General features: G+C 36.2%; 1 protein-coding gene across 9 annotated transcripts in view; it reads left to right on the plus strand.

Moving 5' to 3' along the window:
* Window positions 1-27096, plus strand: part of ARID4B (AT-rich interaction domain 4B) — a 156951-nt gene that overhangs the window by 88953 nt on the left and 40902 nt on the right. For 5 of the 9 annotated variants that reach the window (XR_006299740.1, XM_043596264.1, XM_043596266.1 and 2 more), the window contains exons 8-17: window positions 3647-3785; window positions 9771-9850; window positions 11798-11874; window positions 13275-13429; window positions 16335-16407; window positions 17955-18049; window positions 18963-19060; window positions 20235-20478; window positions 20799-20974; window positions 25018-25269. Coding sequence is in view for 8 of the 9 variants with exons in the window: in XM_043596264.1 (XP_043452199.1) it covers window positions 3647-3785; window positions 9771-9850; window positions 11798-11874; window positions 13275-13429; window positions 16335-16407; window positions 17955-18049; window positions 18963-19060; window positions 20235-20478; window positions 20799-20974; window positions 25018-25269 (1389 nt within the window). In the remaining variant the exon portion in view is untranslated. The remainder of the gene's footprint in view (window positions 1-3646; window positions 3786-9770; window positions 9851-11797; window positions 11875-13274; window positions 13430-16334; window positions 16408-17954; window positions 18050-18962; window positions 19061-20234; window positions 20479-20798; window positions 20975-25017; window positions 25270-27096) is intronic. The other 4 variants (XM_043596268.1, XM_043596267.1, XM_043596269.1 and 1 more) reach the window with 2 other exon arrangements.

Below are 27096 nucleotides of genomic sequence, written 5' to 3' on the forward strand. Positions count from 1 at the left end.
ATTTGAAACTGAGTTACTTGCCTGAAATAATAAGGAGCATTGAAGTCAGAATTACATTTCCAAATTGAGCCTCTGAAGTTCCTAGCTGAGTTTTCTGCTTGTGTTTCATCATGTGCTGTTCTTTGGCACATGTCTCGTCTTAAGCTCTTCTTACTTGATTCACAATTAATGGTAAAAATTAATTTATAATTGTAATTCTTACAGTTAATTGTGATCAGCTTTAAGTAATTAGCTGTTGGTCTGTGCTTGTAAACATTTCTGTGTAATTAGCTTTGTTTCCAGTGGCATCATCAGATGTTATTTCATAAAGACAGTACAGTATTTTGTTCTGGCTCAAGTAAACAAATACTTTCTTACTACCAAAGAAGCAACAACGTCAGAGGGGAATAAAAACCAAGCAGGTTCTCTGCTTGTTCTGTATTTGCTCCCTTAAAATACTTTTGATGCTCATTTATTTTTGTTCCATCAGTTCATTGAGTGCTTGTCTTATGTAAATTATTTCCTGACCAAACTCCTGTAAGAGGAGAAGTTAAAGGGGTCCTAGGTGCATATAATGGTGTGGTTTACACTGGTTGTGTACGTTATGCCACTTGTTTACATTTTGTGATTTCAGGAGAAATAAAATTAGATATACCATAGGAGAGAGAAAGAAATCTATTCAGTTCCATTTATTTAGTCAGCAAATATGTATTGAATATCTATGCTTGTGCCAAGCACTGTTCAGGTACTTGGAATATATCAGTGAATAAACAGGCATTGATAAGATGTCTGCCCTGAGGCTTATATTCTCTCATACGGGGGAGATGGGTCAGAAAGAGAAAACGTAAGAACGAATTAAGCAGATTATATAGCATGATAGATTTTTCAGTGCTGTGGGAAAACAATAAAAGGAGAGATTGGGACGGGCAGATTCTAAATTTGAATGGGACAGTCAGGGTAACCTCACTGAGATGACATTTGAACAGAGACTTAGAAGAGTTGAGTGTTTCCAAATGTCTGGGGAATAGAGCATTCCAGGCTCTGTTTGACTGCAAAGGGGGAGTAGGAAAATGAGGTGCTAGTAACTGGTGGAGAAAGTGAGGTCAGGGGATTTTTCTTTTTAAAATGTTTATTTTTGAGAGAGAGAGAGAGAGAGCAAGCACAAGTGAGGGAGGGACAAAGAGAGGGGGAGACAATCCCAAGCAGGCTCCAGACTCTGAGCTCCGAGATGTTAGTGCAGGGCCCAGCTGGGGACTCAGACCCACGAGCTGTGAGATCATGACCTGAGCCCAAGTCTGCTGCTTAACTGACTGAGCCACCAAGGTGCCGCAGGGGATTTTTTTTTTTTTTTTTAAGTGGGAGAAATAAAGCATGTTAGTGGAAATAAGGGTATGCTGATAGGACTCAATATAGCAGAGGCAGAAAAATTGACACAGGAGAGGGAAACAAGCATTGTGGGAACAAAGTCTTCATTTGGGAAGTCGAGGGGAAGAAATCTAGTCCATGAATGGGAAATGGTTTTAGAGTGGAACTTGGACATTTAGTGTGTAAAGCGGATAGGTATTTTATGTAGGCAGCTCTTTTATATATATATATATATATATATATATATATATATATATATATATGTATATATATATACATATATATGTATATATATATACATATATATGTATATATATATACATACATATTTACATATATATACGTATATATATGTAACTTTCTCATGTCTGAAGTCTTCACGCTTGTTAAGTCTTAAGAAACAAATGAGAATTTTCATAAAGATGCAGATGACTTTGTTAGGCAAATAAAGCCCAGTTTTCTCTCTCTGTTTTACAGATGTGATCTATGTTATCTGTGATACTGGGACTTTCTGTCTTGCTAATGATAATGACTTAAAGGGTGTCTATTAAATCCTAGCTGAATAAGTTTTTTATAACTGCTTTGAAAAAGCAGTGATTATGGTTTTAAGGTTGGTTGTGTTCTACAGCCACTAGAAAGTGGAGAGAGAAAAGTCATTGCCCTTGAGAAACACTTGTAATCAAGTAGAACTCAGACTTGGGAAGTCTGTCATGACTGCCGGAAGTGTCTATTTTTAAGGTTTTATGCTTTGCTAATACCAAGCTGTATTGGTTTTTCCTACCTTCCGTTACTTTCTGAGTAGCTGTTAAACTACTATAAGTGCCATTTGAAGTACCCTGGTTCTCAGCAGCAAACTTGGAAAATTTGCTTTGTTTCTGCCAGGAGAAAAGTTTTGAGTTACTTGATCATTGAAATCAAATAGTGATATTTCCCATATTGTTCTAAAATGTTTAATCTTATTACAATAGTTTTTTTGGTTTTTTAAAAATATTTACGTTGAAGTGTATAAATATAAAGGAGTGACATTTATATCTCCATCCCTTTGGAAAGGCATCGAGACAAATTTAGAATATATTAGATTTATGCCAATCAACCAAATAGATAAATCATGTTTAAGGTTTTAAAATGATTTTTCAACTTACATTTTTGTCTGTGAACTTGGTCATTGCTGAGTATCTCAAAAATGTTTTCATCCCCGTAGGTAATCAATATTCGCCATTATTCAATTTTATTTTATAAAAAGAACATACGTTGCAGTGGTTCATTTATTTCCTTTTTTTAAAACCTTTAAAAATTTCTTTTAAACTTTTTTTTTTTTATTTTAGAGAGTGAAAGAAAGCAGGGGAGAGGGGCAGAGAGAGACAGAGAGAATCTTAAGCATACACCACACTCAGCACTGAGACTGACATGGGGCTTGATCCCATGACCCTGGGATCATGACCTGAGCTGAAATCAAGAGTTGGACGCTCAACTGACTGAGCCACCCAGGAGTCCCTGTGTATTCATTTCTTAGTGTCTTTACTTACTCTGAGCATTTTGAGCCGTCATTGTTATAATCTTTATTTTCTTTAACACTGATTGTGGGCTTTCTTAGAACCAGATTCAAAGGTAGAATTTTTGTTTGTTTTGTGTGATTTTTTTTTTTTCTTTTTTAGTTTTCATTTCTACTATACTTTTGTATAACACCACGTGGGTAGTTTTAGATAGTCTCTTTTTCTGTGGACAGGTAACCTCTTTCTAATTTATAGTGTAAACTGAAAGGAATTTTTAATATAATACAAAATAACAATGTTATACAAAAAAACAACAAAATAACAGTATTATACATTTTGTCAGTGCCTAGTTTGTGTATATTTGATATTAAGGATAGCAATGCTGATCTCTTAGCAGATTGTCTTCTCCACCACCCTAACCTCCCCATAAATAAAAATCTTTTTCCCTTTTTAAAATTATCTTTGTACTAGGAGTATAAAATTTAATAACTTGGGAACTCCCAACTCTTTTGAGAGTAGCATCTACTGTATTTTTGTGTAGTACTGGGATGTTTCATATAGGGCCTTAAGCTTTTTGAGTATTGTGTTCTTTCCAAGAGATTTTTAGGAAAATGATGTGCTTTCTTTTCATGATAACCCTTTTTATTATTCTTTAGAAATTTAGAAAATTATATAAAAATTTAAATTTGCCATTCTGTAGGTTTTTGAAAATGGGATAAGATTTCTGGAATACCTGTATTTATCAGCTTGGTATGCTCATTCTCTGTGAAGATAAATGGAAATATCTTTTTTTTTTTTTCTTTTCCTAGACCAGAGGAAGAGTCTTCTTCATCCTCCAGTGATGAAGATGAGGATGATAGGAAACAGATTGATGAGCTACTAGGAAAAGTTGTATGTGTAGATTACGTTAGTTTGGATAAAAAGAAAGCACTGTGGTTTCCTGCATTGGTGAGTAACTTCAGTATTAAAGAGTTTAACTTTCTTTTTTTTTTTTAAAAATTTTTTTTTTTTTCAACGTTTATTTATTTTTGGGACAGAGAGAGACAGAGCATGAACGGGGGAGGGGCAGAGAGAGAGGGAGACACAGAGTCGGAAACAGGCTCCAGGCTCCGAGCCATCAGCCCAGAGCCCGACGCGGGGCTCGAACTCCCGGACCGCGAGATCGTGACCTGGCTGAAGTCGGACGCTTAACCGACTGCGCCACCCAGGCGCCCCAAAGAGTTTAACTTTCAACTATTTAAGTTCATGAAGAGGACAACTGATAATCTTACTAGTATTTTTCACAAGTACAAAGTGGGGAAATGGTTTTAGCATCATTTAGTTTACACAAATATTACTTTCAAAATTGTCTTTGAGTACCAAGAACTCTTGAAGTCATCTAAGAAAGGCCAAATTTTGGTAATTTTAGAGGCTAGGTATATGAGAGTTCATTATACTTCTCTTTCTATTTTGGGTAGAAAAGTCATAATGCAAATTTTTACAACTCCTAAATTCATCATGCAGAAGATTGCAGAAGAGGAGACTTTCTTTTTCTACTGTTAACTAAAATGATGTCTGTCTATCCTCTTTTTCAGTGAACATGTTTTATATTCTTTATCCTGAGCTCCGTTCAGTGTTTTGCACAAAATAATTGCCCAGTAGATGCCCGTTCTTTCAGTTAAAACTTAACATTGTATTTTATAATTAAAACTAAAGAGGGTAATTATTTGTTTTAATAAATATAAATGCTTTATGATACCTTTGTACCTTTGCATATATCCATCTGTCCATCCAGTATTTATTGGATGCCTGTTGTATGCAGGGACTGTGCTAAGACCTTTACAGGGACTATGAGGCAGGTATTATTATTTATCCTCACTTAGTGATAAGGAAACTGAGTATTGGAAAGTCGAAGTAAGTTGGGTAATAAACTGAAAACTTAAGTGTCAACGTATGAGATCATTTCTTTTTTCCTTAAGCACTAAGATTTCTTTGTAAGAATTTCTTTTGAAAACATTTTTTTTTTCAATGTTTAATTATTTATTTTGAGAGAGGGGTGGAGGAGTGGAGAGAGAGGGAGAAAGAATCCCAAGCAGGCTTCACCCTGTCAGTGGAGAGCCCAACACAGGGCTTTATCTTAGGAACAGTGAGATCATGACCTGAGCCAAAAATCAAGAATTGGATGCTTAACCAACTGAATCATACAGGTGCCCCTGAAAACATGTTTTGTTTTGTTTTTTAATGTTTGTTTGTTTCTGAGAGAGCATGTGCATGCACGAACTGGGGAGGGGCAAGGAGAGGAGAGAAAGAATCCCAAGCAGGCTCCATGCTGTCAGCACAGAGCCAGTAACGGGGCTTCGATCCCACAGACGGTGAGATCATGACCTGAGCTGAAAATCAAGAGTTGGACGCTTAACCAACTAAGCCACCCAGGCACCCACAGCCCAGGCTGTGCTAACAACTCAGAGCCTGGGGCCTGCTTTGGATTCTGTGTCTCCCTCTCTCTTTGCCCCTCCCCTGCTCATGCTCTGTCTCTCTCAAAAATAAATAAACTTAAAAAAAAAAAGTTCTTTGTGTCTTTTTCTAAAACAACAGGAATATTAATTTTTTCACTGTTAGTATATTCAGTATTATGATTCTCTCACCATAATTTCTGAATAGTTTTCTTGATGATGGGAAAAATATTTAAGGATTTATGATGTTGAATTGTCAGTAATCTGCTTAGGAACCATCTCATTATCATTTAAAGAATCTTAGAATTATTCATATATGTAATCCTTCCCCCCAAAGTGAGATCTTTTGGACAGTGATGAGTACTTTTTGTCAACTAGGGTGTAAACTTGTGTTCTAAATCAAGCAATCTTGACATAATAACATAAATAGTATTTGGGTTTCAATTTTTAAAATTAGTTTTTATAAATTGAGTAAATTTTACGAGTGTTTAGTAACATCATGCTAGGAAACAGTCACGTACTCCGAGGACCTGTGAGCAACCTCCATGGGTTTAGCATCTCCCCTGGCCAGGCACTGTGCTGAGCTTGTCAGTATAAACAGTCTCCTTTATTCCTGAGACTGAAGATAAGTGGTATTTACCCCCATTTTAAGAGAAGGAAATCTTAGCTTCCATGACTCATGCAGTTGTCTTTTTCAGTTTCCTTCATGGTTTCTCCTCTAACCAACCTTGAAATGTTGCTGTTCAAGGTTCAGAATATATCCTCTGTATTCTCTTTTGGGTGATCTCATCCCCTTTTATAGCATTGGTTGCAGAGTTAACAAACTGAAATGCCTTAGGGACCAAGAAAAGAACATACATGGGTGAACAGGATGAAATACGGATTATCATTCTTGTGGCAGAATGGAAAGTGATCCCACTTAACACACCACCAGCAGCATCGGCCAAAGCTATCATATATGTAATTTTTGAAACCCATGAGAAAGTGTGATTCCTTCAATAGCTCAGTTGGTCAAGTGGAGGACTGCAAAAACCATGAGGAAAAAAAGGTAGATTTTATTCATAGTTTTAGACCTAAGTTTGAGACCCTTAGTATTTAGGCTGTTGACTCCCAAGTTTATATCACAGTTCAGACCTCCATTGTGAGCTCTAGACTTGGGTATCTCTCTATTTAGTATCTCCATTTGGATGTCCTTCAGCCACCTCAAAACTTAATAAATTTACAACTAAATGTATTCTCTCCTCCCTTCTTCCGAAACTTGGCCCTTCTCCATTGTTTCCTCTCACAGTGAATGACATCATTTGCACAAGACAGAAACCTGAGCATCCCTCTGCTTGCTCATCTCTTCACTTCCCTAATTATCTCTCATAGTTCTCTTTTCTTTAATTTGCCATTGCCACCACTCTGCAGCCAAGTCACCACCTCTCACCTGGATGTTTTAATTCCATTTTAATAAATAAATAAAAATAATTGTAACTTAATTTTATTTTTATTCTTTTTTAATGTTTATTTTTGACAGAGAGAGAGAGAGACAGACAGACAGACAGACAGACAGACAGAGCGTGAGCGAGCATGAGTGGAGGAGGGGCAGAGAGACGGGGAGACACAGGATCTGAAACGGGCTCCAGGCTCCGAGCTGTCAGCACAGAGCCTGACACAGGGCTCGAACTCATGGACAGTTGAGATCATGACCTGAGCTGAAGTCAGACACTCAACCGACTGAGCCACCCAGGCGCCCCTATTCTTTTTTTTAAAGTTGGATTAATTTAAATAATCTGTGTCCCACATGGGGCTTGAACTCAGAACCCCGAGATCAAAACTCACTTGCTCCTCTGACTGAGCCAGCCAGGCACCGCCTAAGTAATTCTTTAAAAGGCGAAGCAGTTACAACATTATCCTTCCTCAGAGCCTTTCCTTAAAGATTTTAGATTTTATTCTAAGAATTAACCAGAAAATCTGAACCCTTTCCATCTCTCTTAATCACTCCAGGCAGAAAGTTAGCCACACTGCCCTTTTGCTCTCTGGAACAGGGTTCCACTGCTTCCTGTCTCTGACGCTTCCTGTGATTAGTTTCCTCTGCTTGCAGTGCACCCCTTTGCTGCATATACATGCGTACGCGTACATCCCGTGTCAAGCCACCTCCTACTCAGGCTTGAAAGCTGAGCTTAAATGTTGTGCCTTCAAGGAAGTGGTCCTGTGGGGTGCCTGGGTGGCTCAGTCGGTTAAGCGTCCGACTTCAGCTCAGGTCACGATCTTGGAGTTTGTAGGTTTGGGTCCCACATCAGGCTCTGTACTGACAGCTCAGAGCCTGGAGCCTGCTTTGGATTCTGTGTCTCCCTTTCTTTCTGCCCCTCCTCTGCTCGCTCGCTCTCTCTCAAAAACAGATAAACATTAAAAAAATTTTTTTAAAAAGTGGTCCCTGATTACCTAGATAAGGACTTAACGCAATAGCAGTTAAATCAGTGTGTACTCTCTTACTTAGTGCTTGTCTTCCCAACTAGAGTACAAGCTCCATGTAGGGAGGAGCGGTGACTGTCTGTGTTCTCTGGCATCTAGTACAGTACCCTGATGTGGTAGTTAGTATCTATAGCATGATTAGACCAAATATTAAGTGTTCACTTCAGAAATTTTTTACATTTATTTTGGGGGAGAGGGAGGGAGAGAGAATCCCAAGCTGGCTCTGCGCTGACAGCACAGAGCCCAACACAGGGTTCAAACTCACAAACTGCAGGATCATTGCTATGAGCTGAAACCAGGAGTCGGACGCTTAACCAACTGAGCGACCCATGGCAGGCGTCCCTACTGGAGGACTTTTTTGAAATGACAAGGAAGTTTCCTTGGATGCTAATACATAGAGCAGACTTTTTTCTTTTTTTTAAAATGTTTTAATGTTTATTTATGTTCAAGTGAGAGGCAGAGTGCAAATGGGGGAGGGGCAGAGAGAGAAGGAAACACAGAATCCGAAGCAGGCTCCAGGCTCCTAGCGGTCAGCACAGGGCCTGACGTGGGGCTCGAACTTGCGAACTGTGAGATCATGACCTGAGCCGAAGTCAGACGTTCAACCAACTGAGCCACCCAGCCGCCCCATGTAGCAGACTTTCATCAGTGAGTTTATTCACAGTGCCGTCAGTATTTAAGGAATGCCTGGTGCACTGCAGTTGCTGTTACGGAAAATGTGAACTAACTTTTTAAAGACGAAATTAGAACTCACCTGTTTCTAGCTCCTTTCTGACCTGTGGTGAGAATAAATGGCCTTTATGTGCCATTGTCATTTTTCAGAGCTAATGAGACTGTCCTTAAAACAAACCTGTCATACTTATTTAGCCCATTTTTCATTGTTCCTGGTATACATAGTGGGCTGTCTTGGAATTAAAATACTAAAAGTTTTTTTTTTTTTTTTAATTTTTTTTTTTAACGTTTATTTATTTTTGAGACAGAGAGAGACACAGCATGAACGGGGGAGGGATAGAAAGAGAGGGAGACACAGAGTCGGAAGCAAGCTCCAGGCTCTGAGCCATCAGCCCAGAGCCCGACGCGGGGCTTGAACTCGCGGACCACGAGATCGTGACCTGTGCTGAAGTCGGACGCTTAACCAACTGAGCCACCCAGGCGCCCCAAAATACTAAAAGTTTATAAGCGTCTTGCATTAGCCTTAAGGAAGGAATGCTTGAACCTCACTTTAAATAGCAGCTGAGGTGACTCCAACTAAAGTAAATCTTCTTCTGTTAGTAATAAATCTTATGTAGCCTCCAGAAAGGTATCTTCTTTATAACATTTACTTTTTAGAGTGGGTAGCATTGGGAAGAAATTTTAGTGCCTGTTATGTATATTTAAATGTAAGTAATAAGTTGAACTCATCTCTACCTTTTTTAAGTTAGAGACTGCTCTGATACTTGCTCCCATTTTGGTTTCTGTTCTCCTAGCCATGCTGCAGACTCTCTGGCTTTAGCTCTTTTTTCCACCCCAGCCTCCCCTTTCATTCCAGTGTTCTGTTTCTAACTAGAACTTGGTCCACAGCTTCAGTCGAGCCATGGCCACGCTTCTGGTTTCAACACCAAGCCAGTGCCAGAAACAATGTGGGGAATCAAGAAAGCTGGAAGGATATAGGATGTAAATTTAAAATCACTTGTGTGTATTTTCATGTGTGTTTACCTGTTTACCCTACAAACTAAAATTCATTTTTAAGCTTTAAGCTGAAACTATCTTTTATTTAAAAAAAAAATTTTTTTTAATGTTTATTTTTGAGAGAGAGAGAGAGAGCCCAAGAGAGGGAGACAGAATTTGAGGCAGGCTCTAGGCTCTGGGCTGTCAGCACAGAGCCTGAGGTGGGGCTTGAACTCACGAACCAGGAGATCATGACCTGAGCTGAAGTCAGACACTTAACCGACTGAGCCGCCCAGGCGCCCCTGAAAAACTGTCTTTTAAAAGGATTTTAATAATTGATACATAACTGTAAATGTGCTTTTAGTTTTAATAGTTTACACTTTTTTGTTTTTTAAAGGTGGTTTGTCCTGATTGTAGTGATGAAATTGCTGTGAAAAAAGACAATATTCTTGTTCGATCTTTCAAAGATGGCAAATTGTAAGTATAATTCACTGGAGGTTAAAAATATGCTGTTTTTCCAAGTTAGGATAGTAAATGATAATAAATTAATTATTTCCAATGACCTTATGCTTTTACTTTTCATCATACAGAATGTTTGGAAGTGTGATCGTTTTTCACATTATCATTTAAGTGGTCTTACAGTATGCCTTACTTGTTTATTTTGTTTTTTTTCTAAACTCCCAGAGTTTGTCAGTATTTCCCTGTATAGTATAATAGCTGGTGATTTGTTCAGGCACATTTAGATATATCTACTGTATCTAATATTTGATCGCTATATTTATTGATGTCTTTACTATTCTGGAATATTTAATTGGGCCCTAATATTTTTAGTTCTAATGGTTATACTGATACCTGTTGTGTAACATTCAACTTGTATAGTAGCCTGTGGATTAAAATGGGTTACTGCAAATGTATTAAGTGTTCAAGTGATTTTTCATATAGAGCCTTTCTGGAACTGAGTTATGAATTTCTGTGGTTTTTTTTCCCCCTTTAAGAATTATGTGACTAGAAAAGTCATGTATTTTATACTTGGCCTTATTCTGTGTTTATACCTTAAAAGGGTCATCACATTTTAAGATTGGTGTTTGGGTTTTCAGGTTCTAGAAAGTGATTTTTAAAAACAATTTATGAAATCCACTTTAACAAAATGGAGATAATCAGGAATTTGAATATTAAAATTGAATACTGGTTCAATGGTATTAGGAAATTATTGTTAACTTTTAATGTGTAGTAATGATATTGCTTATGATTTAGAAAACATTTTTTTTAATGTTTATTTATTTTTGAGAGAGACAGAGACAGAATGCGAGTGGGTTGGGGCAGAGAGAAAGGGAGACACAGAATCCGAAGCAGGCTCCGGGCTCTGAGCTGTCAGCACAGAGCCTGACACGGGGCTCGAACTCACAAGCTGTGAGATCATGACCTGAGCTGAAGTCGGATGCTCAATGGACTGAGCCACGCAGGCGCCCCTGTTAATGATTTTTAAAAAAGAATTTTCTTTTAAAACTCATGTGAAGTATATCACAAATCAAATTATATAATATCTCAAATTTCCTTCAAAGTAATCCACATGGGGTGGGAGGAAGTAGGTAGGGGTATAAGTGAAAGTGACTGACTTTATGATTATTGTAGTTGGATAATGGGTGTATGGTGTTTCATTGCACTGTTTTATTCTCTTTTGTATGTATTTGAAATTTTTTGAATAAAAATTAAAAATAGGCTGGCTGACAAATGTATTTGGAATAGTTTTCTGGCGTTTGTAGATTGATACAGACCAAATGCAGAAGAGCTGAATGATACTGAAGGATGATTTATTATTGTAAAATAGGAGATGAATGCGATACATATGATAGAAATTCTCCCAGTTGCTTACATCTGACTCCCTCCCTCCTTATGATTGGGGAGTTCCATAAAAGACTAAGTTATATATTAGAAGTTTGCTTGTGAGCCTAGAATCCAGCTTAAAAACAGTTCTTAGAAGAACATTTATAGTATAAACAAGTACATTTTCTTCCAGTCTTAAATTCAGTAATTTCTTGTGATTATTCCAAGACAATGGCAAATTCTTACTATTTGACTTCTTTTTTTATTGGATTGATCCTGCCATCAAAGTATTTTCATTTACTGTTATTTTCATTAGCCTCCCTGTTTTCAGTGTTACATTTAGCCAGGGACTCCTGATATTTGAGAATATCTTGTTTGAAAAACACCTCTCAAGGTGGGTCCTTCTGTAGATGATGACCTATTTCAACATTCTGCTTAGCATTTTATTGGGGAATTGCAGCACTGTGCAATCACTTTCATTGTAAATGTTAATGTTTTCATATTTTTAATATTTTTCTGTAGTGTGTAATTCAACTCTTAATTTCTCTTGTGTTTTTTGTGGCTTTTTTTTTCTTTAAAATTAAAAAAAAACTAATGTAGTACTTCAGTGCCAAGAAAGGATGTCCATGAAATTACTAGTGACTCTGCACCAAAGCCTGATGCGATATTAAAACAAGGTAAGGATAATCTTGGAATAGTTTATGGTTAACTTAACAACTGCTGAAGTGTTTTTGAAGATCAAACTTTCTTTTGCTCTTTAAAAAATGTATTTTGGGGGCATTTGGGTGGCTCAGTCAGTTAAGCATCTGACTTTGGCTTGGGTCATGATCTTGTGGTTCATGAGTTTGAGCCCCGCGTTGGGCTCTGTGCTGGCAGCTCAGAGCCTGGAGCCTGCTTTGGATTCTGTGCCTCCCCCTCACACACACACACACGCACACACACACACACATTCTCTCTCTCTCTCTCTCTCTCTCTCTCTCTCTTTCTCTCTCTCTCTCTTTCTCTTTCTCTTTCTCTATCTCTCTCTTTCTCTCTCTCTCTTTCTCTGTCTCTCCCCCTCTCTCTCTTTTTCTCTCAAAAATCAATGAACATTAAAATAAACAAATAAATAAAATAAAAAATAATATTTTTTATAATCCTGTCTTTGAAGTTATAGTTGGTTCTGTGTGAATTATACTTTTGTAAACCTAGGTGTCTTTTGTTACTATAGGGCTTCTTTTTCTTTCTTAGCTTATAATCAGGGGCAGTAATCTAAAAGTGGCAAAGAACTATATTACCAGCTAATTACTATAGCCTTGCTTTTGCCTAGTAAATAAAATACTAGTTCCTAAGGATGGTAGAAACAGAAGTCAAAAGTAGTTTTGATTTGGCATGTCTCATAGTGTAACAGTAGTCATATTTTATTGAGCAATATATCATAATTGCATTTTTTGCTTGGTTTTTAGCTTTGTAAATAACTTTATTTTCCTTTCACCCATATTCATCAAATCTAATAGTATGCTATGTAGACTGGTTAAAAATCACTAAGAATTTGTGGCTTAGAGTTTATTTCCATGTATTATAAACTGAAAATAACTGTGTCTAGCTAATTTTAGTTGAAGCTGATTATTACTTTAATTTTAATTCAGGTTTAACTAGAAATGAAGCTAATGCGTATTTATAGAATATCTTCAGCTATAACGTATGTTCATTACAGCGGCTTTGTGCTTGATATATGATGCTGATTCATAGTCATTTGTTGGACAAATGATCAGAAATGTACCAGTCTTAAAGTTGTTTTTACTAGGCATGTTTAGTTTTTGTGTAAAAGAAGAAAACCGTTCTTTGTTTGAACCTAAGTCCCCTTCAGTAGCAGCAGTTCGCCGTCTATAAAACGGGTGCCCGATGCTCCGGATGGTTGGGTTTGAAATGAGTTACTACAGTGCGCAGTGCCTGGCACGTAGCAGACACTTCACAGATGTCAGTGGTGTTAGCACAGTAGTTTTACTTTTTTTTTTTTTTAATCTTTTTTACTACTATTAGACAAATCAGTTGTCTTAATTTCTCCAGTTCACATAGTTTATGGTCCTCTTTCCAGCCTTTGATCAGGCACTTGAATTTCACAAAAGTAGAACGATTCCTGCTAACTGGAAGACTGAACTGAAAGAAGATAGTTCTAGCAGTGAGGCAGAGGAAGAAGAAGAGGAGGAAGATGATGAAAAGGAAAAGGAAGATAATAGCAGTGAAGAAGAGGTAATTAAAAATGGTTGATGTCTCCTAAAATTAGAAATAACACTTCAGTTTCCTTTGTGAGTTAGGATTTGGCATGAAGTCGTCAATCACTTAAGTATTTTTAGTATTAGAGATATTTCATAATAAAACTGTGTTGTGATGTCCGCCATAACCAGGTAGTTTGCTTGTTTACTTAAAATAGAAATATAGTCTTGTGAAATTGAAAATACTAAATACAGTTATTTCAGTAATCTCAAAAATGTTTCTTAATGATGATGTGCTTTTTTTGGTTTATCAGATAATAAGGGAAATACACACCTAACGTAGCAAATCTCTCCTTTCATGTGCTTTTTCATCATCCTGTGGACCACTGTCACCTGGTACAGTGTTTTCATCTGCATATTTTATTGAAATACCTAGAGAAGTATAAAATACATCTTCCATCTAGTATTAGAAGAATAGTCAGCAAAAAGGATTAATACCTTTAATACCTCTTTGATTCAGAAAAACATAAATAATTACGTCTAACACAGATGAGAGGCTAGTTCTAATTAGATCATAAATAAGTCATCTGTGAATTTGTATGGATCAAGTAGGTGAAGTTTTAGATTTTATTATAACTGGTACTTTATAAGTACCAACAAAAGCTGTCCATGGTATTACTAGTGACATTGTACCACTGTACTCTTCAGTGGTTTGTTGAACGATTTCATAAAAGTTACTGGTGAATGGTGTAGGTAGTGAAGGCTGTATATTTGACCTTGAAGTGAATTGGAGTGAATGTTTTCAGGAAACTAAGTAAGTTAATCTCAATATGTAATATTTTCGGTAAGTTCTGAAATTCTGCCATTTAATTGTAATAAACAACTATTCATGAAATAGGATTGTTTCAGAGTTTATGTTTTATGACCTAGTGGCTGTGATGACAATGTGTAGTGTAAAAGTTTCTCAGCTCCAGTCTTCTCCCGCTCCCGCTTTTTGTTTAAAATGCTAAAATGAACAAGCAGTCCTTTGCTTCAAACTTTCCCAGTAGCTTCTCAAGCTTCACTTACAGAACTTCTTTTACAATCCAGTCCTGCCTTTTTACCACTTCTCTTGGTGTACCTTGCCATTTTGAACTTGATGCTGTGGCGATATTAAATTACATACCTTGCCTCTTCCCAGCCTGTACACATACCAATACCTCTGCCTACAGTGCTCTTGCCTTTCCTCCCCCAGTTAGCCTGGCACACTCCCGTTCAGTTTCAAAACCCTACTAACACGATCCCTCTGTAAAGGGAAACCTGTGCAGCATCACCTCCCTCACCTCAGGAAAGTTAATCGCTCCATTTGCTTAATTACTCCCTTTCCTTGTGCATGTTTTTATCATTTACACACACGCACGAGCACTTATTGTCAGTTTTCTCCCCTGTAAGCTCCTCAGGGGTTTGGTGTTCCCTGTGCTCCTACTCAGAGTGTCTCATAATGTATAACTTGTAAATATATGATGATCAATAAATATTAGTTACTAAAATTTTTATTGCTTAGATTTGTGTTTTAGAAATGTTTTGGTGAAAGCAAATCTGGTTTCCAGTTAATCATTTTCTTTTACGTTAAATACAAACTTCACTAAGTTTTGGGAACAGGAATAAGTTTGGCAGTTTATGAAAGCCAAATATTGTATCAGGGGGCATTTAAGATCATATCTAGAAAATAGGTTTCCTTAGATTTGTATCTGACTGCCTTACTAAAACCCACCTTCTGTGGACCATGTTTAAACTGAGAAGTGTAGATTTTTACATAAAGAAATTAATAATTGTCATTTATTCTTCTCTGCTCAACTGGCAAACTTAATAGTTTATCAACATGGATTTTTGTTTCTTGTTTTTACCTTGCCTTCCTTTGCTCTGCTAGCTTTTAAAATAAAGGGGCAGATGTCAAAACAATGGCATTAGACACATTTTTAAAGTAAAATGATATATTTAGGTTTATTTAGACTATCAGTTGAAAAGTATGGTCTGGAGTGTTACTGTCAGAAATACATTGGTTTCAGCCAGAGTAACTGCAGGTCCTAAGTGTACGTTTGGAATCACTTTCTTCACAGTTACTCCCGATCATGTTCTCTAACGGCAGGCTCCATCGCTCACTTTTCTTTTATCTGAGTCAGCACCTAGCACAGTGCCTACGCTCGCTGGTGCTCGCTAAATGGTTTGTTGAATGGATGATAGTCACTGAATCGACGAGTTCCTCCATCTCACCTACTACCCTGCTCCTTGCAGGTCGCTTCAGGACCAGCTCCCTAGTGCCACAGCCCCTGGCCACAGCAGCAAGAAGCTAGTCCCTCCCTTGTAATTGATAAATCGGGGAACTATTTTATTACTTGAAGATTTCCCTAAGTCTGAATCTTCAGGTATTGTAGATCAAGTTTCTTCCCCACTTTACTGATTTTGTTAGCTTGAAGTGCTGCACAGTGGGGCTGTATATCATGAAGGGTACTTGGAGTTACAGCTAATGGGACCCACACGTGTATAGTTCTGGAGGAGCAACAAGATAGTCTGTTGTGATGTGAAACCCTGACCCAATTTAATATAAGTGAGAGTAGGTCTTCTTGAGCCTGTGGCCCTGACTTAAAGAGTAGATAGATCTCTGATATGGGAAAAAGCTCATGAACCATCTTGCTAGTCTTATTTCGTACTTCTTATGTGAGAATTTACATTTGGCATTATCGCTGTTGAGATACCTCTTAAGGCATATTCCTTTGGAAAGCATAAAATGTCTAGACTTGCCTGGTTTTGAACATCTTAGTGTTAAGAAATAATTTTTACTTGGTAAAATGTCTTTGAAATATTTTAGTAAATGTTAGTCTTTGCTTTTAGTAGGAAATCTTGTGTTATTATGATGTTTAATTGAGGAAAATAACATTCTATTCTTCTGTGACTAAAATTAGGAAGAAATAGAACCATTTCCAGAAGAAAGGGAAAACTTTCTTCAGCAGTTGTACAAATTTATGGAGGATAGAGGTGAGTTTTATTTTTAAATGTGCTACCTGTACAACAATACCCATGAATAAAAAAACCATGAAGAATTCTGTTCACTAAGCTTCATGTCACTAATAATCATGGCTGCCTTACTGCCTGCCAGCGTCACCAGCACCTGGCATAGTACCTGGCATATAGTACATGGGAGGAGGAATTTGACAGTATTTTGATGGATATTATGGCCATGGACCCATATGGCCTGCATTCTGTTCTGCCTATCTGCCCTCCATCCATGAGTTCCCAAAGAACTCTTACGAGTAGGGAGCAGTAGCTGAATGGTAATCATAGTACCATTTTATTTGTACCTACATAGATTCCTCTAGTAAAAAGACTTCCTCTCTAGAATCACTGTTGGATATACCTTGGATGTGTATGTTTGTGTGTGTTTGTGTATGTGTGCATGTGAGTGAGAGCGCCAGAGAGACACCATACTCCCTAGTCTTCTTGTGACCCAACCACACAGAACGAAGCAGAGAATTAAACCATCCAGAGAGAGTCAGACATAGAGAAAGGTGGCAGAGTCTCAGGGTGAGCCTTGGCTTAGTCTTTTGAATCTACCTGGCATTGTTAAAGAAATACAGGAATCGAGGGAAAGAGGTATGGAAGTTGACCTTTCGTTTTCTGTAGTGACCTCGTCCTCTGGTAACTGTGGCTTTGTCACTCTCTTGGTAATCTGCTGTTCAGAGTATAGTGTCTCCTTTCCTGGGAAGATGCCAGAAAGGGAGTAGGGAGAGGCAGAAAGCTTTCTAGCTTGAGGAGAAGGACAAAATGAATGAATAATATTTGGAAGTGCCACTGTACTTTGGGAGTTATTTGGGGGGGATTAATATTTTTTTAAATCCTCATTTGTACTGTTGATATGTAGAAGTTGGCTGTCTTTTGCTCTCGTAAGTGATAGTGGCTGCCATAATGTAGGTATCTTTATTGTTTGATATAAAATGTCCTTGCTTTCTGTATTATTTTTTTGTACGAATGAGGGTTGGCCTAAGAAGGTAGGTGATTTCTTAGGCTTTTGTATAAGGCAAATAAAAAAGTGAAGGGGTGCCTGGGTGGCTCCATTGGTTGAGTGTCCGATTCTTGATTTTGGCTCAGGTCGTGATCTCACAGTTGGTGAGATCTGGCCCCATGTTGGGCTTTGTGCCGACAGTGTGGAACCTGCTTGGGATTCTCTTGCTCCCTCCCTCTCTGCCCCTCCCCTGCTCGTGAGCCTGCTTTTTCAAAATAAATTTTACAAACTTTAAAAATTTTTTGTTTTGTTGATATTTTATTTTGCTTTATTTGTTATTCTTTGTTCATCAAGGAAATGAAAATGGAGTGAAATCATACAAGGTTTCAAAAATCTGGTATGAGAAATTTTTAAAAAGGAAATGGGCTTAAGTGGTAGACATGTTTTTGATTAACAAGGGATTTTTTTTTCTCTTATACATATACTTTGCACTGTATATATTCAGTGGTAATATCTGAATCTTTTGTAGTTTTAAATAACAAATGCAGCATGGTTATAGTAAATTTTGTGTTTTCTTTAATAGGCACACCTATTAACAAACGGCCCGTACTTGGCTATCGAAATTTGAACCTCTTTAAGTTATTCAGACTTGTACACAAGCTTGGAGGATTTGATAATGTAAGTATTACAGTCAAAAGTGAAACGTGTTTTTCATGCAACATGTTTTCTTTTTTAAAAATTACCTAAAATTGTCTAATAAAAACCTAATAGTAGAAGGAGAAGAAGATGTAAGGCACAAGTTAGAAACAGAAACAGCCAGCTTCCTCAACCAAATTTAAATTTAATTAAAGAGCTTTTCAAACGAGCTTCCCGATTTACTGTTAAGTTTGTCAAACTTTCATAAACCACCTGTGTATGTGTGAGTCACAGCACAACTATATTGGTAGAAGTTCTTCCTGTGTCTCTTTTCCACTACACTGTAAGGTCCTTGAGAGTAGGGATCTCTTTTAATATTCTTTATTCTTAATCTCTTCCATGGTGTGTGATGCACACACATACACACACACATTTATGTATAGAAACATGCAGAAAAATCTTTGTTGAACTGAAGAAATTATCTTAAGGTTGCCATGATGTGTGGTGTCCATCCAATTAAGATTATTCGGGCGGGGGGAGTATTCTGTAGAAGAAAATGCTTTACTAAGATCCTTAGAACTACTTTGATTTATTAAATTTACAGGTTTTATGGGAACTAATACATTACTTAAAAATTTTGATGTGTCTCTTCATTACAAATTTTCATTTAGAAACCTGAATATTCTCTTATTTACTATGCCAGGTTTAATTTAAAAATCAAAAGGCCTAATAGCTCAACATTTGTACTTTTCTGAGATTTGTTAGAATACTAAAACTTACTGTAAAAGATTGTTGTAAGCTAAATTTTTTATTTAGAATTTATTAAGCTATTTTTCATTCCTTTGAGACTAGAACCAGTACATATAAACATATATTTCCATATGCTACATTAGTCAAAATTTTATTATATTCCCACCTTTTAATTGGGGAGTTTTCATTTTACTTTGTCTGCTAGATTGAAAGCGGAGCTGTTTGGAAACAAGTCTACCAGGATCTTGGAATCCCTGTCTTAAATTCAGCTGCAGGATACAACGTTAAATGTGCTTATAAAAAGTAAGTCATTGTACTTGATATACTGACATTCAATATTTTACCTAGAAAACAGGAGGCTAATTATTTCTTCTAAGAAATCAGAAATTTTTACTAATCACTTTATAATAGCATGTTCTGCAGTATTTTCTGTGAATACTAGATCTATGAGATATTCTGTAAAGAAAGTTTTTGTGGCCAAGAAAATTTGGAAAGTACTGTGTAGAGACTAAAAACCTCTTTTTAAAGTGTTAAAGGGGCACCTGGGTGGCTCAGTCGGTTTAGCGTCTGATCTCAGCTCAGGTCATGATCTCGAGGTTCATGAGTTTGAGCCCCGTGTTGGGCTCTGTGCTGACAGCTCAGAGCCTGGAGCCTGCTTCAGATTCTGTGTCTCCCTCTCTCTGCCCCTGTCTGTCTCTCTCCCTCTCTCTCACTCAAAATAAGTAAATAAATAAACAAACATTAAAAAAATAAAGTGTTAAAAAGTCCAGGATTGAATCCTGGTCCTGCCAATTATTAGCTTTTGTGCCCCTTGGACCATTTATTTGTTCTCTTAAGCTTCAGTTTCCTCATTTGTAAAATGGGATACTAGTGCTTGCCTCGTAAGATTATTCTGATGATTAAATGAGACTTCACATGAACTAAGAGGACTAGTGCTTGGCATATTAGAAGTGCTCATGGGGTGTCTGGGTGGCTCAGTCAGCTGAGCATCTGACTCTTGACTGACTCAGGTCAGGATCTCATGATTCATGAGGTCGAGCCCCACGTTGGGCTCTGTGCTGGACAGCGCAGAGCCTGCCTGGGATTCATCTCTCTCTCTCTCTCTCTCTCTCTCTCTCTCTCTCTCTCTCTCTCTCTCTCTCTGTCTCTGTCTGTCTCCAAAATAAAAAAAAAAAAAGTGCTCAAAAAGTTGATGCTTTACTAATACTTTTAATAGCTATTGTTGTTACAGTTACTTTATTTAAGATACTGGTTTTTTTTTTACTTTTGGCATAGTTTTTTTGTGACTTTGGTTTTTTTTGAAAAATGTTTCTATTTGGGTTAAAGAGAATGGGAAGAACTGAACTAGAATAAATTAGAATATTAATATGACTCAATATTTGAGAACTTAAAAGAAATAAACACCTTTTAAAAACCACCACTCTGTAGTAATAATTTGAAATGTTTTCCCAAATGTAATTTCTCTTCACGTTTCCAGATATTTATATGGTTTTGAGGAGTACTGTAGGTCGGCCAATATTGAATTTCAAATGGCATTGCCAGAGAAGGTTGTTAACAAGCCATGTAAGGAGTGTGAAAATGTAAAAGAAATCAAAGTTAAGGAAGAAAATGAACCAGAAATCAAAGAAATAAAGATTGAAGAGGAGGAGAATATAATACCGAAAGAAGAAAAGCCTACTGATGATGATACTGAAAGAAAAGAAAATATTAAACCCTCTCTGGTAAATCAGATACTGTTCATAGTGCTGTGCCTTCTTTGGTACATTGTCTACACTGTCTGTAACATTTTCATGGTTAACTTACTATAAAATGTTATACTTAATTTTTTGAGCATTTTCCTCGTTAAGTGCTATTTTTGTATTTAAAATAGTTGTTCGCTGTTTTTGCTTAGTGTGTTAGGAATGGCAGGAGTATCTTAAAATAGCTAACGCGTTTCTCAATATTAGTATTGGTTGGTACCGCCTTTTGCTAACAATTAGATCATGGAATTAGGTTGACAGTTTTTACTTTTGTTGGTTTAGTTCCTCTGATTTTTTTCTAGGGAAGTAAAAAGAATTTATTAGAATCTATACCTACACAGTCCGATCAGGAAAAAGAAGTTAACATGAAAAAAACAGAAGAAAATGAAAATCTGGAGGACAAAGATGAGGAGACAACTGGGGTAGATGAGTCCCTCAGCATAAAGGTAGAAGCTGAAGAAGAAAAAGCAAAATCTGGGTAAGAAATTTGTTTTTGGTTAAGATGCATTTTTTGGCTGAATGAATTCTTGTAATTTGCCCTTTGTGTGTGTGCGTGTTTGAACCTAAATTTGACAAAATATAGTGTAATTGAGAGGTTTGCATTTAGTATGTAAGTGCCATTTGCCTCCTTCAGAGACCCTACTAATGCAAATTTGTAGCAAAAGATCATGTTTTTGATCCATTCTTCTTGCTCTCATCATGGAAATTTATGAAATTTTGAGCTAGAAAAATACTTCTTACTACATTAAGCTCTGCTGAATAACCAGATAATAGAAATTTGGGAAGATGGCTTTCTGTATGTAATGTTTTCTAGATGGTATGTTGGCTCTAGATTTTAAGAATTGTGTTAATTTCTTAAGCAAAAAATAAGAATGGAAAAGTGCTAATAATTAGCTTTCACAAGGCCTGGATTGTTATATTGTGTTTTCTGTGACAGTAGTAATTCCTTATTTTGGTCAGTTTGGAATGATGAACTGTTTATTCAGCAATGTAATTTATGCACTGCCAGTGGACCCCTGGATTTTGTAGATGATCTTTGGCATCTAGTCATCGCTGAGGTTTAAAAAAACCCTACACATCCCCATCGTCAATGGTCCGTTTAAATAAGTACAACCAAATGTTTTTGATCATTTTAGTGGTTTCTGAAATTTGGCCACAGCATGCACATAGGCAGGGAAGGGAAGCAAAATATGCTTTGCAAATTTAGGGAAAGGTACTTGTTTAGTATACCTTGTTATATATCTTTGTGTACAAATGTCTATATCAAGTACTCCTTACTGCTGTTGGTGATTATTTCAGCTATTAAGAAACTTAGTAAGTATGTAGCTTTTTGCCTAAAATGTCTTGATTATTTTAGTGTCCTCTGAAATTTTGGCTGCAGCATACAGATAAACATGGGAGGAGAAACCTGGGTTTAGATGAATATAGTCTAAGTGTTTTTTCATTATACTTGGTTATAGTCCTGTGTGCACGTGTATATTTCAAGGTACTCCTTGCTGTTGCTGGAGACTATTTCAACTCCTAAGAAACTTAGTAAGGATTCAGCTTTTTGTCTAAAAATCTGATCTTTAAATTTGCATGTATTTCTGGAATATCTGCTGTGTGGGAGGCATTGTGATAAGCCTGTGTTTTCTCTTTGTCACTAATAATTATCTTATTTTTTCAAGTTGGTGTTTCAATTTATTTTCTGGTGTAAACTATATATTGTAGGTTTTAAAAAATTCTTCAACTCTATGGCTTTTTAATTTACTACATATATTTATTAATGTATCATACTACAAACTGAAATTTTCCTAGCCCGACAGCACTAATTTGGTAGTGTTATGTGTTGGGAATGTCCAAGATTGATTTCTGAGTTTTATTAGATAAGTGCAATAGAAAATTTGATAGTTATAAAGAATCATATGTGAGTATTTCTCTAGCATATAAAGTTTCTCTAAGTAATTACTAGTTACTGCCAGGAATTTGCCATGTCCTTTTTTCATAGTCTAGGTAAAGGAGATTAAATAAGTTAATTTAGGTGAAATGACCTGTTCAATGCCTGGCCCATAGAAAGTATTAATAAGTTAAAGTTTTTGTTTTTTTAATTTGTTCCATTGTATGGAGTGTGACATCAAACTGGGAAAATTTGATATTTGTGAATTCAGATGAAAAATATTGATACATTTGGTTTCCCAAAATAATAGTTCTTTAAAAGATGTGCGTGTGTGTGTGTGTGTGTGTGTGTGTGTGTGTGTGAGAGAGAGAGAGAGAGAGAGAGAGAGAGAGAGAGAGAGAGAGAGATCCACATCAACTTAATTTTTACAAATCTATATGCTGATTACATTTTATACTTCCAGAAGGTATCATTGTTGGCATTCTCTGTCTGATTTGGTGCGTTTTACCTTTGATTTTGCCAGTGAATTATTAGAGAAAGGAGTAGAATATTTTATTTGACTGATAGCAATTGTGTTGTTTGCTTCTTTAAACTTTAGTACACTAAGTGTTTTTCATTTGGTTGGTGTCTGAGGTTGACACTCAGTGTGAAACTTTTGTTTTCAATTTTTGATTGCTTTATTAATACAGAGTATTAGAGTATTACTCCAGATAAAATTAAAGACTGCCAGGCTGCACTAAAGTAGGATTGTGCTTCTTACTGGCATGAACCAGTTGTGCTCAGAGCATTGTGTAATGTAAGACCCAATTTAGAAGTTGTTTTCATTTAAAAACTCTCAGACTTTTTATTCTGTGTCTCTCCTTTCTCTGATATGATCATTCTGAGGTACATAACAAATATCTTTGGCGCATAATAAACAACTTCTTTTGTTGTGGCCACTAGAATACACTTCCTTTTCTCCCTGATACACAGAGATACAAGCTTATGATTTAAACAAGGAATATTCTTTCCAAAAAAATGTCTTAACTGTTTTAATTTTTTAAATACATATGAACATTTATTTAAAGTTGTTAATAATAGTTTATCATCCAAAATACCCTCTCTGGTAATTTCTTAGATATTTTAGCCATACTAATAATTATTTCTTCAGTACAGACATGTTCATGTATTTTTAATAATAGAGTTCTAGTTTTTTATCTCCAATTATAGCTGGTTTATTTAGGTCTTAATTTTGAAGTACCTATTCATTTGAATATAAATGAGTCTTTAAAAATAGAAATAATTCTTGAGATTCTGTAGACTTTGTGATGTATTTCAGAGAAAACTGATGCATTTGTTACTTTTGTAAACTTACACTTAATTTCACAGACTATTAGGCTTCCCTTCGCCCCTCCTGCCTCACAGTGTAGAAGGAAAGAGGTAGGAGAATAAAAACATTTTAGTGTTGCTCGTATTACTATAGATTGTTTCTGTTGCTTACGTAATATTAGGAGTGATAAAGTATGTTATTGCTAAAAAGGTTGCGTATAAGATTATGAAACAAATGATCAGTGGAAAAGGCTTTTTATATAAATATTACATTCATGAACTTTTAAAGCTTAATTATGTAACTGTCATGTAGTTTCTGTTTTATAATCTTTATTTGTCAGCTCTAAAGTGATGGAGTCTTTTTGAGAGAAAACTATTGTACTAGATATAGACATAGTTTTTATCTGCTGTGCAGGGTAAATACATAGTATTTATCTTGGGACTAAATATAGTTGAATTTCGTATTGAAGTCTTTTAAAAACTAAATCTAGTGTTTGGAAGATTTTCTCCAACTTGTTTAATATGGATTTGTGGCTAATATAAAATGAATGCGAATGCTCAGTTTTAAAAAGTGCACAATACTGAGAAGACTGAAATGGGCAACAGTGCTGCTTCTAGAATGATTTCCCTTTTAGTTTTGTGTTACTTGGACTTGGCCTGTCTTATACTTATTTCATTGGAACTTCGAAGTTGAGAGAGTCGGTAAAAGACTTTATACGCGGTAAAGAAACAGAAATTGTAGCAAAGTTTAGAAGAATAGAAAGAAAAAAATGATGTGATATTGATGTGAAGTTAGTCAAATAGTCCTGTGAAAGGTAAAATCATATTTCAGTTAGCATAACATTTGAAATTCTGGTTGGAGCACCTTTTGAACTCAATAAGACTAGCTGTTGGCTAGTAAAAGTTTTTGTTTTCAACACCCCGGGGCTGGAAATACTTGAATAAAAAATACTTTTTAGTCTGGAAATGGCTATGAGGTGTAAATGATTTGTGTTTTTGTCAACACGTTTGTGTAAATCACTCTCATAATAAACCATGAAAAAGTTGTTAAAGTTGACCTTAATAGTTTCTTATACAACTTCTCTTCTTCCGGCTGTTGGAAATTTTCTTTTAATGCATTTTTCAATCTTCATTTCCTCTAAATGTATTTCTCTATGACCACAGTCATCTTATACAGTTTTGGTTTTTAATGTTACATTGCAACCCAGAATTTCATGCACATGGAACCTGCCGTTCCCGGAGCAATCACAGCCACGATTTTTATCAGTTTATGTGGTTTGGAACTGAAAAGCTTATGAAGTGTCTTTTATTAACTGCAATTTTTTAAACCTTTCAAGAGATGAAACGAATAAAGAGGAAGATGAAGATGATGAAGAAGCAGAAGAGGAGGAGGAGGAGGAGGAAGAGGATGAAGAGGATGATGACAACGATGAGGACGAGGAGTTTGAATGCTATCCACCAGGCATGAAAGTCCAAGTGCGGTATGGACGAGGGAAAAATCAAAAAATGTATGAAGCTAGTATTAAAGATTCTGATGTCGAAGGTGGAGAGGTCCTTTACTTGGTGCATTACTGCGGATGGAATGTGAGGTAACTTGAGTTTCAGCTAGTGATTACTACCTAAAAACACTTCTAAAATAATTTTCTATTTTAAAAGTTAATTGACGAATTACAGACTTATTAGTTACTCTGATCGAGGTCATAGTACCATATAAAAAATCTGTAGATTTCAGCATGTAAATGCCTCGCTTAGTGACTTCCTACTTACTGTTTTGAATACTTAGAAGATACCCTTAGGGTCTAGAAAACTGGTATCTATACAGTTGACTCTTATGTTATACATGAAGATTAACAGGGACAGCAACATTATTGGTGAAATGATAGAAAAATCTTTTTTTTTTTTTAATTTATTTAAGTAGAAAAATCTCTTTTAAAGTTAAAAGAGTTTTGAGCTTCTTCATGTCTGTGAGTTAATTACCGGGCTTCTTTCTCTCTCGCGTTTTCAACTACATTGCCACAGTAACCTCTTCTTTGTAATCTGAAGTTGTCATGTGTCTTTCTTACAGGAGGCAGGGATTTCAAAGTCGTGATTTCTTAAGATGCATGAGTCATTTTAAGAGGGCTTTTATCTCTTCATTAACATCTCTTAGATTATAGTCTTGTTCAGAAGCCTCAGAAAGTTATTTGTATATTTGAGACGATATGGTGGAAATGCAATAAGCAAGTGTGCTTAACTAAAATAGGGTGCACTTTCTGACTGTTGATAACCCTAGGGATGAAAGGCAAGACTAAGGTTTGGTTTTAGGTGGTGTTCAGTGACTTCACTTCTTATCTTATACAAGTTTTCTTTGGTTCATCCAGAGAAATTTTGTATTGAATTTTATCCAAAATTGGCAAGTCTGTTTTAGGATCTGGTCACTTAAATTATCTTTTAAGAAAAACTATAAATTCGTTTTGAAATCTTTGATACTTTATTTGAAATACAGCTTGTGATAGCGTTGTTGCCCTTGAAAAATTCACCACAGAAGTTAGAAATGGTGGTTTTGTGGTGTGCCTAGTATCTTCAAGGAGGAATACAGTTCCCGTGCTTTTTATTTTAGTTGTATTCTGTGATTTAGAAAGGTGTTCAGAAAACATCATCTCAATTTCTGTTTCTTAAAAAAACTATATAGCCTCTGTTTCTTAAAAGTCCATTTTGTGTTGTCCTGCTGTGGCAATAGGAAGCTCTAGAAGCATGTCTAATCTGATTACCTTTCTTACTTAGAGAAAACTGCAATTCTGATCCATTCTGACGCTTGGAAGAAAATAACAATTTAAGTCATAAGGAAATGTTTAGAAGTTTTGTTTGGGGACTCGTTCTTTGTTATTTCTAACCAGCAAGTTTGGGATTTTAAGAATACTTTTAATCAGTGTTGTCCCGTAACATAAGCTTTTCCAAAGAGTCAGTTTTAACACCATGTGTAATTTATCCTTTTGTCTGTTGGCTCTTGGGCTGCTTTTGTGGTGCGTGATTTTCCTTACCTGAAGGGCTGGCTATTAATGATCATGTTCAAAGGAAGATACTGGAGATCTCAGATATAGCTGCTATAAGAATATTTTGCCCAGTTTTGACATTTAATCATTTTGATCTTACTAAATGATCATCATAATATAAATGTCAAGGGAGTTCCATTTATGCCTGGAGTGTACATGTTGAATACGTTAGTTTAAAATTAGGAAGGAAAAAATTGAATCAGGAAAAATTAATAATTACTGAGTAATGCCCACAAGAGATGTAAGAGCCACATCATCTTTTACCTCTCCTTTCAGTTCTTCTGCCCTTAGTTTATATAATGAGGTAGGTTTTCTAGTGGCCTTATTAAATGCTTTGTATTTCGTGACAGAACTTGCACCATTATCAGGGCTTGATTATTTTCT

Source organism: Prionailurus bengalensis, chromosome D2 (assembly GCF_016509475.1).
Source record: "Prionailurus bengalensis isolate Pbe53 chromosome D2, Fcat_Pben_1.1_paternal_pri, whole genome shotgun sequence".
Classification (NCBI taxonomy): domain Eukaryota; kingdom Metazoa; phylum Chordata; class Mammalia; order Carnivora; family Felidae; genus Prionailurus; species Prionailurus bengalensis.